Source organism: Manacus candei, unplaced genomic scaffold (genome assembly GCF_025592945.1).
Source record: "Manacus candei isolate 608988 ecotype Guabito, Panama unplaced genomic scaffold, ASM2559294v1 h1tg000043l, whole genome shotgun sequence".
Classification (NCBI taxonomy): domain Eukaryota; kingdom Metazoa; phylum Chordata; class Aves; order Passeriformes; family Pipridae; genus Manacus; species Manacus candei.
In genome coordinates this window covers 17,271,357-17,285,603 of record NW_026138091.1, presented here as the reverse complement: position 1 = coordinate 17,285,603, position 14,247 = coordinate 17,271,357, and the positions used below count along the sequence as shown (strand labels likewise).

At 41.5% G+C, this 14,247-nt stretch overlaps 1 protein-coding gene and 1 long non-coding RNA gene across 3 annotated transcripts in view; one reads left to right on the top strand and one right to left on the bottom strand.

The window, feature by feature from the left end:
- Positions 1-4,504, bottom strand: part of KCND2 (potassium voltage-gated channel subfamily D member 2) — a 270,977-nt gene extending 266,473 nt beyond the window's left edge. The window contains exons 1-2 of one of the 2 annotated variants that reach the window (XM_051795503.1): positions 4,396-4,504; positions 1,043-2,216 (exon numbers count right to left, since the gene is read on the bottom strand). In XM_051795503.1, the coding sequence (XP_051651463.1) occupies positions 1,043-2,157 (1,115 nt within the window). In that variant the 5' untranslated portion in view covers positions 2,158-2,216; positions 4,396-4,504. Of the gene's footprint in view, positions 1-1,042; positions 2,217-3,364; positions 3,703-4,395 lie in introns of those variants that run through there. The other variant, XM_051795502.1, reaches the window with a different exon arrangement.
- The window catches only part of LOC127474598 (uncharacterized), a 702,069-nt gene that overhangs the window by 387,623 nt on the left and 300,199 nt on the right, over positions 1-14,247 (top strand). The window lies entirely within an intron of this gene.

The window sequence follows — 14,247 nt, the reverse complement described above, 5'->3', positions numbered from 1 at the left end:
TTTTGTCATTTACCATCTGCAATTATTAAATAACTAGACAGTTTCAAAGGAAGCAAAAAATTTCAGTTTCATAGATGATACTATACAGCTCAAAATTAAGAACAGGGAAAAAATTGTCATCTCAAATTAATCAACTTTCTAAGTGTCTGTTATAATTACAGACAAATGCATTTTATAACTTGGTGCACAGGATCAGCTGATACAATCGGACTCTGGTATGAGATTTCATAAAATAATACTATCTCCTCTTCCCATTAAACTGCATTGGATTCTAATGTCAACAATGACCCTTTTTAACCCCTAAGTCTCTGAAAGAATTTATACTGCCATTAGAATTATATTTAAAGACACATGCTTGATCTGTCATATGCCTTACACTTCTTCGGATCATTTTCCAGAGTCTGTCACCAGTCAGTGTAGCATACTTGTCACTTAAAAGTTGCAGGTCCAGGAAAATCAAAGGAAATGTGTTCAGTGCTTTACATACAATGAGGAATGGAAGATAAATTATAATTCTCATGAAAACAAATCACTTTGTAATACTGAACTCAATATCCAAGTCTACATCAACACATCACTTCAAACAAAATGGCAGATCCACATACTGATCAACTTAAATGCTTGCACTTGGGTTCTCCTTATAATTATTATTACTTTAGCAACACTGTATCAAGTCCTACCAGCAAATACATTAATACATCAAAATACACTGATAACTCACAGGTATTCATAAAGTATTCCAATTACACTGTCCAACACCAAAGAGTTTCAAGATTTTTTTTTTTTGCTTTGTTTTGTTGTTTGCTTTTTCATTTTTTCTGCAGTTTTGAGGCTTCGGTTATTTTAATTTCAGCAATGTTGTTAACTCCTTTACATGTGTAAAACACTTGGAAAGAAGTGACAAGTTGTATTCATAAAGTTCTATAATAAAAACTTACCCTCGCATTTTTTTCTATCAACATCTTTTTAAATTGAGTATTTTCCGTTTGTGCCAATACACTTGTTGAAATGTTGGCTGTAACCAAACACCAGCTGCACTTACCCCAGTGTTGTCATGGTGACAATGGTGTACCAGAAGGCTGCAGGAATGCTGGTGAACTTGCTGGCTGATGAACCTTTCTCTGCATAGTACATGACTGTGGCAAAGATGATGATGGCCATAGTGAGCGAGAAGAGGAGGAAGCCTAACTCCGAGGCACAACTTTTCAGGGTATACCCCAGGATGCGCAGACCCTGTGAGTGGCGGGAAAACTTAAAGATCCTGAAGACACGAAAGACTCTTAGTGTCACAAAAGCCCCACTGACATCCTCGTTATCTGTCATAACCAGGCCAATGTAATATGGCATGATAGCCACCACATCAATGATACTCATGACACTGCGCACAAATTTGTAGCGACTAGGGGCTGCCAGCAGACGTAGGAGATATTCAACGGTGAAGATCATGACACAGGCAGTATCCAGACAGAAGAAAGCCACTGCATATCGCTCTCCACAGGGTAGCTCTTTGATGCGACCCGGGCTTACCCCACAGGGCACTGTCTCCACCACATTGGCAATAACAGAGACGGCAATGAAGAAACCAGTGACATAGTAGAAGACCAGAGCCAGTGTACTAGTGTGGGGGTTTTCAAAGGCCCGCCACATCCTCTGACGAGCTGTCATTGAGGGTAGGGAGCTCTCAGCTACATGATCCTGATCGGCATCATCCTGCAGGCGTTCAGCATTCTCACGTCGGCGATCCTTGTACTCCTCATAACAGCAGTCACCAATGATCTCAGGGATGATACCAAAGAAGGCCAGCTCCTCATCATAAGCTGAGATGCACTCCTGGCGGGGATAATGAAGCTTTCCGGTACGGTAGAAGTTGAGAATGTGGCGGAAAATGTCAGGGTCCCGATCGAAAAAGTACTGCTGTGTCTCAGGGTGGTAGAAGAAGTCCCGCTCTGAACTGCCCAACAGAGTGTCAGGGTAGCGCTCCAAGGTGTCCAGCCACGTTTGGAACTGGATGCCACTCACATTCAGCACAATCAGAGAATCCTGGCTTCGCTTTCTCTCCTGCCGTGGAGCAGCTGGCATGGGACCACTGGCCACTGGCATCCATCCTATGGCCGCTGCCCTGGCAAAGGGTAACCAAGCTGCTACTCCTGCTGCCATGGTTCCAAACACCTATTACAGCTAAGGGAGTCAATCTAGAGACAGTTCTGGTCCAGCCACTAAAATAGAGAGGGAAAAGAAAAATACCAATGCTCACACATTTTTGAGGCAAGTGAATTTCTGAACACTGTTGTGATTTTCAGTGTTCATCAAAAACCTGTTTGCTTCCTTTTCGTTTCCTCCCATATTTCACCCCAGAATATGCTTTCCAGGCGCTGGGCAGACAATTAGAGCAATAAATGAGGGCACTTGGAAATCCATGTATTCAAGACAGGTACTCTAACGGCTAGATCCTTTGGATACAAGGTCTCCATGCGAGGCCCCTGGATGGAAGCAAGGGTCCTCAAAGCACTAGACCCTGGAGCTGGCTAGTAGCTCTGGTGCAGCTGTGCAGCCACCTGAAAGGAGATCTTCTTCCACGCGCGATGCAGCCGATCCCTCCGCCCCTCCTCCGCTCGCTCCCCGCCCGCCGCCGGAGCCGGGCCGCGGCAGCCAGCGGAGCCCTTCCCGGGTGGGCTGCAACGAGGCGCCGCCGCCGCTCGCCGTGGTGGGGCGGAGGGGATGGGCCGGGAGGGCCGCCCCCCTTCCCGGCGGCAGCCTTGGAGCAGCGACAGGACGAATTCTCTCCCTGACCTTTATCGCCGCCCCGGGGACTCCTCCAGACCCCGGCTAGGGGCCGGGGGAGCCGGCGGGGCAGGGGGAGGAGCTCCGGGCGGCAGCATTAAACTTTAAGGCAAGTTTTCTGTGCAGGAAATGCTTTGAAGGGCACAGGGATGCCGGGGATGGGGCGCCGGCAGCGGGGAGCGCCCCACAGAGTGGGAGCGGGCGGAGCGGGGCTCCTCCCCGGACGGGGCATTGGGGCCGGGCAGAGCCCCGGCGGTCGTGGCGGGGGTAGGAGCGGGAGCTTTGGAGGCGACCGCAGAAGGTGGAGTGTACGGGGCATCCCCGGGAGCGCCCGAGCGGGCGGCGAAAGGCGAAGCCGGGGGAGGTTGGCCGTGGAGTGGGAGCGGGGCAGGGGCTCCCTGGCGGCGGGGGAGGCCGGGGAGGGCGGGGGGCCGCGGAGGCGGGCGCGGGGCAGAGGCGCGCGGTGCCGTAGCGGTCGGCGGTGGATCATGCCCCCCTTCGTCCCCCCACCTCCTTCCTCTCGCCCATTCCCCTCGGGTCAGCTCTAGCATCCCTCCGGACGTGCCCAGCCTGCGGCACCTACCTGTGAAAGTCTGGCGAGAGCGCTCAGTTGCATAGAGACTTTTGGAAATACGGGCTCTGCTGCTAGATCTCCGCGCCCCGCCGGGAACGGCGAGGAAGTAGTTGCTCCTGAGAAAGCTTGATCGCATCCAAAGGGACATCGATAATAAGGCTTTCCCCCACCCCCACCCCCCTCCGCCACAGCCGAGCGCCAAGCAACAAGTTCAAGGGGTGGGTGGGGGGAAAAAACAACGTAATCGCGCCTGGCAGCTCGGCGGAGCACGTCCTTGCGGGGCGCGGATCCTGCGGCGCGGGGCCGCTGTCAGGCGCGGCTGCGGCTGCGGCCGCTGCCCCTGCCCTGCCGCGGGGCTGCCGCGGGCTGCGGGCGGCGGCGGCGAGGCCCTGGCGCGGCCGGGGGCGGGGAAGGGGCTTCCCGCTGCCTCCCCCGCGGCGGGCGGGCCATGCCACCCCGCCGCCGCCCGCGGGCGAGGGGCGCAGGGGCGGGCGGCGCCGGGTGCCGGAGCGGGGCGCGGGGGAGCTCGGGCGGGCAGGGCATCGCTCCGCGGGCGGAACAAAGGGGCTGCGGGCGGCTACGCCGGCGGCGGCAGGGCAGGCGGGGAGCGCGGCTGAGCCTACGTGTGCGTGTGTATGTGTTTGTGTGCGTGCCTGTGTGTCGGTGTCTGTGCGTGTGTCGGTGCGTGTCGGTGTGTGTGCGTGTGTGTCGGTGCGTGTCGGTGTGTGTCGGTGTGTGTCGGTGTGTGTCGGTGTGTGTCTCTGCAGGGCCGGGATCGCGCGGTCCAACCCCTCCGCCGGCAGCGGCGTAAAGACCCTTTGGAGTTCGCGGTGTTTTGGGTAGGGATCGGGGCGGCGGCGATGGCTTAAGGTGAGGTACCGAGGGGATTTCTGGGGAGCGCTAGCTGCTTTCAAGGGAAGGGGAACGGTTCACTAAAAGACGGGGAGATGAGATGCCTGGGAGTGAAGCGTGGCGATGCTCCTCACGACCCGCCCCGAGCCACTCCGGAGTTCTGGCTGCAATATCCAAATGGCTCTTACCAGCTTTGGGAACGGCGAGAGCTGGGACGGGTGTGGGAGCCTTTTCCTCCTCCTCTCCGCTCCGCTCCCGTGCCAAACCGCCCCCCTTTTCCCGACGCTAGATGGCGCGTGGATGACGGGAAGTGAGCTCCCGCCGGGGAGCCGCTGCGGGGCCGGGCGGGCGCGCCCCCCGCGCCCCTCGCCCCGAATCCCTTCGCCGGACTCCCCGCTCTGCCGCCTCCAGCCGCTGCCGAGTTCGCGGAACCGCTGGATCTCCGCGGCAGACGGGCACGTAATTTCCCGAGTTTCGGGTGGCGCTCTGTTAGTACCGATAAGTAGAGGGAACGATCTGTATTTTTCAAGATTTTTAAATCGCCTTTTCTTCACAGACTTGCAACAAGATACCAGAAGGTATTCCTCCTTCTGATTTGCGTGTGTTTCCGTTTGGTAGTAAGAGGTTTCCGAAAGAAGCACGGATTAAATAGGTTCGTTCGTACGTGAAGATCTTATAACCAAACCTTCCACTCTGATAACCTACTTCAGGTATATGCCAAAGAAACACAAACAAAAATAAACCAAATACACACTGAAGCTTGACAGTTAACTCTCTTCTATATTTTAATAATATGCTCTGCTTCAGTATATATTTGCTTCTGACTAAGGTCAGACTAAGATAAACATTCGCAGTACTGTAGTCTCTAAGCTGCTCCTACAAGAAATGCTTGAAGGTACAGAGAGAAGATGTTTTAGTAGTGTTTGAGTGCAATTCCTAACCTGGTAAAATATGTGATGATGATCGCGTATATCAAGTCACTTGAAATAAAATATCACATAAAATAAAGGATAATTTCTGTATGTTTCCCGAAGTTGTTTGTTTGTTGTTTTGTTGGTTTTTTTTTCTATTTCAACAGTTCAGTACATGATATCCTATAAATCCATTAAATTGAAATCAGTGGGTCAACTACAGATATTGAGCTTTCAGTGATGTGAGTATTCTTTTCCCATATGAAAGATTAGGGAGTTTTATTTGATGCTACAGAAAGGTAGTCCTGTAGCAATTAATACAGCGCAATTTATGATCCTGTCAGCTCAGCACTGAGACAACAATACAGGACTTCCTTTCCTGAAAATCAAGAAGTTTCTTTTTCAACTATAGATTCTTTTTGCAATTAATAACTGTTCTTACATTTTTAATATGCCTAGCTTTACAGAAAACAATTACTGCTTTCAGTTGCTTTTTTCTTTTGCAGTTTTTCCAGAATAGAAGTCTTGCAACACAGGGTTTTCCCTGTATAGGGGGGAAGCATCTCTATTGACACCACTGACTGCTTGGAAAAATGGTCACCTCACCTTAAATTTTTGTGGACAGCCTGTGTATCAGAGAGGCATCTCTCAGAAGCAGAATCTTGGAAAGAAAACAGTATACTCTATTAACTTCTTAATTAATATACTACTGAAAAGTGATAAACAGGAGCTCAAACTTTCACAGCTAGTGCCTTGAAGTTATGTGGCTGCAACATTCCTTATTTTGTATGTTTCTGGAAGACTAAGTTCTGGTATGTAAAGTGTACCTAAGTATTCAGTTCTTCCTAAGTCAAAATCCTGCCTGTGAAATCAGAATTGGCTACAAAGAGATTGGTGTGATGTGACAGGGAGGATTATGACTTCAAGTAGGAATTAAATAGCAAGGACTCAAATTAGACAAAAATCCTATTTTCAAGCAAAGAAAATAAATCCTAGTAATTGTAGGAAAAGAAGAAAGTGGTTCTAAGGGGAATGCACAACGGACTCTAATATGAGCTATTTCTAATTCTTTCCAAAGTCATGAGGTACAAAGAACTCTCTATGGATTAAAGAAGATAACAGTGATGATGCATAAGTTTACATTAATACATTTCATTTTTTCTTAATTATTTTTAGAAATATTTAGAATGTTTGAAACCACAAATTTTCCTTATAGACTGAATGCACATGTACATTCCCTCTTCTTAATTCCTTTAGTTTAAGTCACTGGTCTTTCCTTTTGAGAAAAGAACACTACAGATATTTAAAACCACCTTGTAAGCCTTAACCTCAGGATTCAGCCATACATCTAACTTTTTTCTTTGCTACTTCTTTAGACTAGAAGATAATTTCACAGTTCCTTCATTCTCATATTAATTTTTTTGTACACTCAGTACCAAGTGCATAAAATCATATGGAGATAACTGGTTTTTGAATATATGCTATTTTTCACCTTGTGGATTAGTAAGAACACCTTCCATAAAAAAACCCCATATATTTATCTACTATATGGTCAACCAATGGAAAGGATTTTTAAAATTTATTTATAGAACCAAGATTATCTCTTCAAAATATAAACATTTCTTTCAAAACCCATTCTGGTTACCATTAGCAGGATATTCTACTGATCTGCCTCTTCTCATATATTGCTTACTTGAAGGTCTGAATGCTTCTCAGTCTGAGCAGAAGAGGTTTGGGGTTTTGTTGTTTTGTTTTGAAAGGGTTTTTTTTTTAAATGAAGGGAACATTCCTGAGACCTTCTAAGTAGCAAAAGTCTGTAAGGATTTCTAGAGTGCTGCTCACAACCTCACTGAAGAACTGGGTCACGAGATTAAGAATGTGTCTCACAGAGGAAGATGTTTGATTCTACCTTGCAAATAATAAAAAAAAAATAATGCTTTGGTCAAACTTGCAATCAGCCCAAATATATAGAGTCGTAGTCTTCAGTTTCCTCACCTCCATAGATTTTTCTTGTCTAAATCTAGCTGCTTTTTGTGCTATGGCCAGACAGAAAAAGTGGGAAGCTTTTGATAATTTTCCCAAGACATAAAACCATCTTTCTGGGGGTTTGCTAAAATAGGCTCAGGTCACTCTGTTTGGCATCCTTTCTATATAGAGAAATGGATTGCTCTGGACATTAAAAAATGACCTCTCACTAGTCAGGGATTAAGACATACTGTGGGGGGAAGTGCACAGTATGCACCATTTCTTTTAAATTCTGAAATCAACCTGAGAGTTAGTATAGCCATCATTAACCTAGAAAAAGACCCTTATTTCTGTGGAAAAGTTTTTTTATGTTTTTGTTACAGATTTAGAGGATGAAATATGAAGGCAGAACTGTCAGCATTGTGGTTTCTTTTTTTCTTAAGGTGACATTAAGTTAGCACTTGGAATCATCTCAAGAAAACCTTACATTCTTCCAAAGAAGCAACTGATTTGATCTCAAATATTGGTACTTTATCTGCTCTAAACCAACAAATACTGATGTAGTAATTATATTTGTTATTCTTGATATACAGGATACTATATAAAAGATTAATTATCCTAAACTATGTATTAGTCATATTAGGCTCTCGGAATTCCTTTTCAAATTAGTAATATGTCATCCATCAATGAAATGGTAAATAAAAACTTTTAAATTTTACTTTATATAAATACATATTTCTCATTTTGAATTCATGTTTTGTCATAGGTATCCATTGGCTATAAAAGGTATTCTGGGATGACTGTGGTCCTTAAATTAGGAGTCTTAGATACTTTACATTAGGCAGAATGTTCCTGAGACTGAGAGCCTAAGCCAGTCTGCTAAGTCAAAGGGAAACTACTCTGGACTTCAAGTGTCTTTAAGATCACATCCTTACAAAAATAAACGAACAGTGAATTAATGCAGGAAACTAATAACTACTAGAGTTCAGACTCCTGGTTGTGCTGAAGCACTCTGGGAAGTCTTCTTTGACAAGGGTGCCTCTTGCCAGACTTATTCCATGTCACTGTAGCCACATTCCTAGTCATATGCAGAATCTCCAGTGTCATCAAGTACTCCCATTTCACTCCACAAACAAAAGAAAAACATCTTATTTTTGACTTAACTCTTTTATTTTCTTTTCTATATAAAATACAGCATGGCAATCTTTCAATCTGCATCCAAACATTACCAATTTAGGTACTCCTTTTTCTTTGTATTCCAGGAAATGTAGGGCTTGGATGCCAGCCACCTTCCTCTGCTCCTGCAAAAGCCTCACAACGATCAATGCCTCCTTGCCTAATTAGTCCCATCTCTCTTATATTGCGAATTCTTTCTAAACTGTTTTGTCACTGAATTGCCTCTGCTCTGGAGGGTGGAGAGTGCCCAAAGAGCACAGCTCTGACTGAGAGCAACTGGAATTGTATCCTACCCATTTTTAATAACTGGTTTCTGTTCCAGCAAAACTTACACCATTTCAAGTTTCAGCAGCTTTATAGGAATCCTACATGAAAGAGATGAATATGTGCAAAAATTATAGTTAACAGAAACAATGTGTCATTCACTGGCACAGATGAATATAGAGCATTTTTCAGAAGTTAGTACATAGAATAAAGTTATTATCTTGCATTAAAAATCACTTCCTTAGTCCAGCCAGCTCTTGGCGAAGAACAAAGCCTGAGGTCAGGCAGACTGGCATGAAGCTGGTAACTCTTCAAAACTGAGAATATCTGGAGAGTTGCCTGTAGGGGCACTTTTTATGGCAGTAATTGCTAATAGCCCCTGTACCAGAGTTCAGAACAGGAAATAGAAACCTTCTTTCATGTTAATGATTGCTTTCTAATTGCATAAACAGCAATGAAAAAGCAGTAATTTATAGCAAGCTACTTTTCCAACTTAGGGAGGAAGTAATTTTTTTTTGTAGTGTTCCTGGTGGCATTGCTGTAGTGAGTGTTGAGTCCAAGTTTCCAACAGAGAGAAAGGATGAAATAAAATGTCTTGTAGTCTGTCTACAAAATTGAAACTTTACGCATGATTTTTTTTCATTAAATTAATTTTCAAATAAAAAAATCAGAAAAGCTAGCATTTTTTTCATAACAGTTTTATTCTCCTGGAGCATAAATTGGGGTAGAAGAGTGGACAGTTTACAAGTTCTGGGAAACATGTTAGTTAGGCTTGATGTTATGTTATTAGTGGATGTCATTTGGACATAGCAGGCATAAAATCAAGACATTACAATTCAAAACTGTCCTAAATTTAGTGTCATTATGCTCTACATACTCCAAAAGATACATGTCATAGGGAGACATTAGATTTATTAATTATGTAGCTTGATCACAAAGTTAAAAAATACATTTTATTTCTTGATTAACAATACTTCACCTCGAGGACAGATTTCAGAACAGGTTATTCAGTTATAAGTTATGCTGCTAAGACAGTCTGCCAGCTTGCACAAAATTATTGCTGTCCAAATTAAAAGTATGTTTCAATGAAATCATACTTGTTTCATAAGGAGGCTGTGGCTTTGTTTACCAACTAAAAACATTATCTCGCTGTAGTTTCATTGTTCATAAATAGCAAAAAAAATCTAAATTGAATTATGACCTTTTTGAAGCAAGATCATAAGGAACCAAATGATCACAATGTCAGATCTTTAGTTTCCTCCCAATTATGTACATAGCATTGCTCAGTCACTCGAAAGGACTGCTATATGATACAACATAAAATAGTCTCAAGACTATAGCAATTACAGTCTAGATATTTGACATACACTATATGAATTTTAAAGAAAGATCTGTTCAATCTAATTCACATTAAAGCAACAGAAAGCAGAACGGTGAAACACCAGGCAGTAGGGACATTTCTAGAAATACAGCTCTGTTAGAAGAAACAACTTAAAACCACTTGTTTAGCTAAAGGTCCTAAAATCAATGAGGGTTCTGCAAGGGCCAAAGTCCATTTGCAGCTTCTGCTCTGCTCTCATTAGCCTCTGCAAACTGTTCATATAATTCACAATGAGCTTTGTCATCTAATTTTAGCTGTTATGCTGAATGAAAATGTTGTCTAGATGGGACATCAATCTTTCCAAACCCCATACCATACTCTTCTAATTCATCCTCTGGTTACAGCAATTAGGGCAGAAGATAATGTAACATGGAAAGCTTAAAAAAAAAAAGAGTAGTACTGTGTGCAGCATAACCATTGATTTCTGATTTCCTGCCTGTCTCATGTCTAAGGAAGGGTGATCTCATTAGCTGTTTTCACAACGAATAATAATAGGGTGTCTTTTCTCTATCCACTTGCCAGTTTTCATGAAATTATAAAACCTGCTTATCTTAAGTCTCTTTACCCCTCTAAAATAACATTCGAGATTTACTGTGAGTTTGACAGACAGAATGAAGGGAGAAATCACTTTATTTTGAAATTTACTCAATTACCTACAAAACCAGGCTACAGATTGCCATCTATCCTTATTTTAATATGTTAATTCTGAGAATTTCTAGCCAGCTTACTCAAGAAAAGAGATATCTGGACACATTCTCTTCCATTCTCTTTATTGTGGACTTCCACATTTCTCTGCCTTTAGGTGAAACTCTGGTTACGTTGGACAGTTACAAAGAATAGGACAAAGTTTGCTTTTGCCTTGTTGCCATAACCCTGAATTACATCAAAGAATTATAATTGAGAAGTGAGAATCCCTCTTCATTTTTTCCAGAGATACTAATGTAAATAATTGCTACTACTAGCCAGCAGTGTGTGTAGATCAGCAGCTGTTCTTGAACATCAGCTCTTTAGAGGCATATCCCCTGTTTAGACCCTAGTCCATGTCAGCTTAAGCACTTTATAGCTTGTGGGGATCTCGGGAAAACATTTTGTAATAGATTTATGTGCATGTATGGGTATGTGCAAGTCTAATGCAGTGGAGGTTTAACAGAACATTATCATAAAAAACAAGCACAGTATAGGTTATTTGTTATCACAGTGATTTGTTGATTTGTGATGAAAAATGCTTATTTCAAAGGTAGAATTAGTGTTTAATGTAATTTCTATCACTGAAGAAATCTTTCTGCTATGAAAGAAACACCTTTTCTATCATAAAGATTCTCCTGATCTCTTTTCTTTGACTAACAGGACCAAAGTGCAGTAAAGAACTCATGTTCTTTTTTTTTCAAGTTATAATGTCACATCATAAGTGCTCCCTCCTTTCTTCTGAGTTCATAATCTCCAATTGTGTTTCATTGCATATGGAAAGCTCAAATACAGTATCTGGTTAAATACCTTCAACCTTTTAGGAAATTACAAAATCCAGTGTTATGTAGAATAATAGATATTTTGCCATTTGGTTTGTTGAAATGTAAATATCATGACTCTACATAAAATAGAAATGACAGATGGAGAAAGCTGTACATGCATACACTCATAGAAAAGTAGGAAATGTACGTTTATGTCATTTCAAGCTTGGTCTAAAAAAGTTTTTATAGAGAAGTACATTTTTCATGGTAAAACTGTAAAGGTAGATAAATTACTGCTATTGCTTTCTGGTTTTCTCTGTTTTGTATTGGATATGTAGTTGACAAGCAGGTAGCTTTTCAAATAAAAGATTTTATGGTTGGTAGTAGAGTAGTAGAGCTGCAAATAATTGCTTTTGTTTCTTTTTCAGTTCACTGCCTGAACAGAAAAAAATAAAAAAACACCAAAGCACTGTTGTATGTGACCCCAGAGCTAAAATTCACTGATTGTGCCACTGAAACAGAAGAATGAAAACAAATTAACATGTTAATAAAATTTTAGTAAAAACTTTTCATTTGGAAATTTTACATTATTTTTTTAAATTTTCCCCAATTTTGGCATTAAACAAAGCAAAAAGTAATTTCAAAACAATAAAAAAGAAATGTTAACCCCCTGAGATTTTCAGATTTTCCCTTTCAGACAAAACTGTTAAAAGTTATTTCAACCCAAAGGCTGGGTTTTTTTTCAGAGAAGAAAAAGGTCATAAAACACAGATGTCCTATTTGCTGTATATTTTTCAGAACTTACTAATTAATTTAGGCTGTGATACAGGTTTCTCTGCTAAAGTAGAAATTTAAAATTTCATCCTCCATTTGGTTTGAGTCTGTAGAAACAGCTAATACAAAATTTGCTGTTCCTGTAAGTACCGTGAGCTTCAGCAAGGCTTGGTGTGGGCACAGGGATATTCAGTGCAGAAATCCTACTGAAGGACAAAGGCCCAGTTTTAAAATTCGTGATTCCTCTTGCAGTCTATAAACAAGAACTTTTCCATAGTGAGAATTGTCTCAGGAAAGGAACTTGCAGAGTATGGTAACCACTTAGAAAATCCATCATTATCTAAAGCAAAATGTGCATGCTTCCCTTGCAGCTTTGTGCTGTGCTGTTTGCTTAAGTCTATAATTGTGAAAGTGAATGTTTTTTAGGCTTTAATACCCCCAATAATTACATGATTAATGTTACATTCATGAATAGGTATTTTTACCCTGAAGAGCCATCCGAAACATCTGCATTAGTTTCAGAATGGTTATGTGAAAATTTATTTTTTTCTTGGACACTGCTTACTTCTATTTTTGTACTGGCTGAGTGTTTCATGTATTACAGTGCAACTAATACATGTAATAAGCTAATAAGTGTTCTTATTATGTTTCTGTCACTCTTACTTCTTGACACAAAATCTTTCTCCTACTGTGTAAGTAAGATTAATTTGTAATCTTATATGCTTACTTACATCTCCCACAGTGTTCAAAGTAGACTAAATATGTAGAGTCTCAAATACAGTTTAGGCCTAAATTATAAAAATTAAACACTTTTGTCTACATGCTACTTCCTCCCATTTATCATATGCCTGTATCTAACAGAAAAGATTGAAAGATCCCCTTATTTATTGTTCAGGAAAACATAAACAACACAAACAAACCCAAAACCCAATAGGTTTACTAATGTCAGCTGTAAAGAGCAGCTTTTATTGCTAGCTACAATAAGAAATCCTAATAATATTTAGTACTGTGTATTGTGCATGAACTACTGATTTATTGTCCAATGAATCTTTAGATATTTGACGTGTACAAATATTAATGATTTTATGAGGTAAGGAAGCAAAAGGTAATTCTTGGGATGACATATGAATATTTGATGACATTGCAAGGTTATAATGAAGACTGTTAGCAACATGAAGTGTTACTCGGTGTTAGTAAAGAATCAGCCCCAGGGAGCAACGTGAAGAAAGATGCAGAGGCTCTCTAAAGGCACTTTGCAAGGTGGCATGCATCTCATCTAAATTTTACCACCTTAAGAATTTATTTCAGGATAGTATTCTTATCTTCTGTATTGTTGATAGAGAAAGGCAAGTAATTGCTTCTCATTTTTACTTGTAGTATCAGTATATTCTTCTTTACTCTCAATATTTATTATACTACTGCATTAAGAGAAAAATAGATAAACAGATTCCAGAAGATTTTTATGAGATATCTGTAAAACCCCTTTGCATTGAAGGTTATTCTGTGAGAGCAAGAAGACAGCCTTAAAAAGCTCCTTACTCAATAAAACACGCAAAAGATCATGTACTGAAAAGTGAATTATGGCCTCAAGTTGAAGTAATCTACTGATGGGCTGCAAAGCTGTTTATATCATATGTCCTAAGTCACCATCCTTTCCATGCCGTGTAATTGCTGTTAGATAGTCATACGCTATTGCATGAAGCTTCTGTGCATTTAGCACAGTGTAGAAAAGGAAAACTACAACTGTCTTTGATAGGATTAAATTATACAACTAATCCTTTTCGTTCCAGATGTCAATACATAAAAGTCATATCAGAGACTCAAATACAGAACCTCATACATAATTTTAATCCCTCATCCTGTGCTGCAGGTTACAGATCTGGAAATTATAGCATGTAAAATCTTCTAAAACTGGATTCCTTTCTCATTGCTTTAAAATCCAGTGCTGATAATATTAAACATTTTAATGAGTTATTTTGGAATTCCCTGTGTGAGAGCTAAATGAATTGCAAATTGTTTATACAAAATGACGAAGGGAGTTTGGCATTTTATGGCAGGTGAAAAGCATATCAGACATACTCACTTTCCATCTGTAGCTGCATACCTAGACAGCGCCAAACT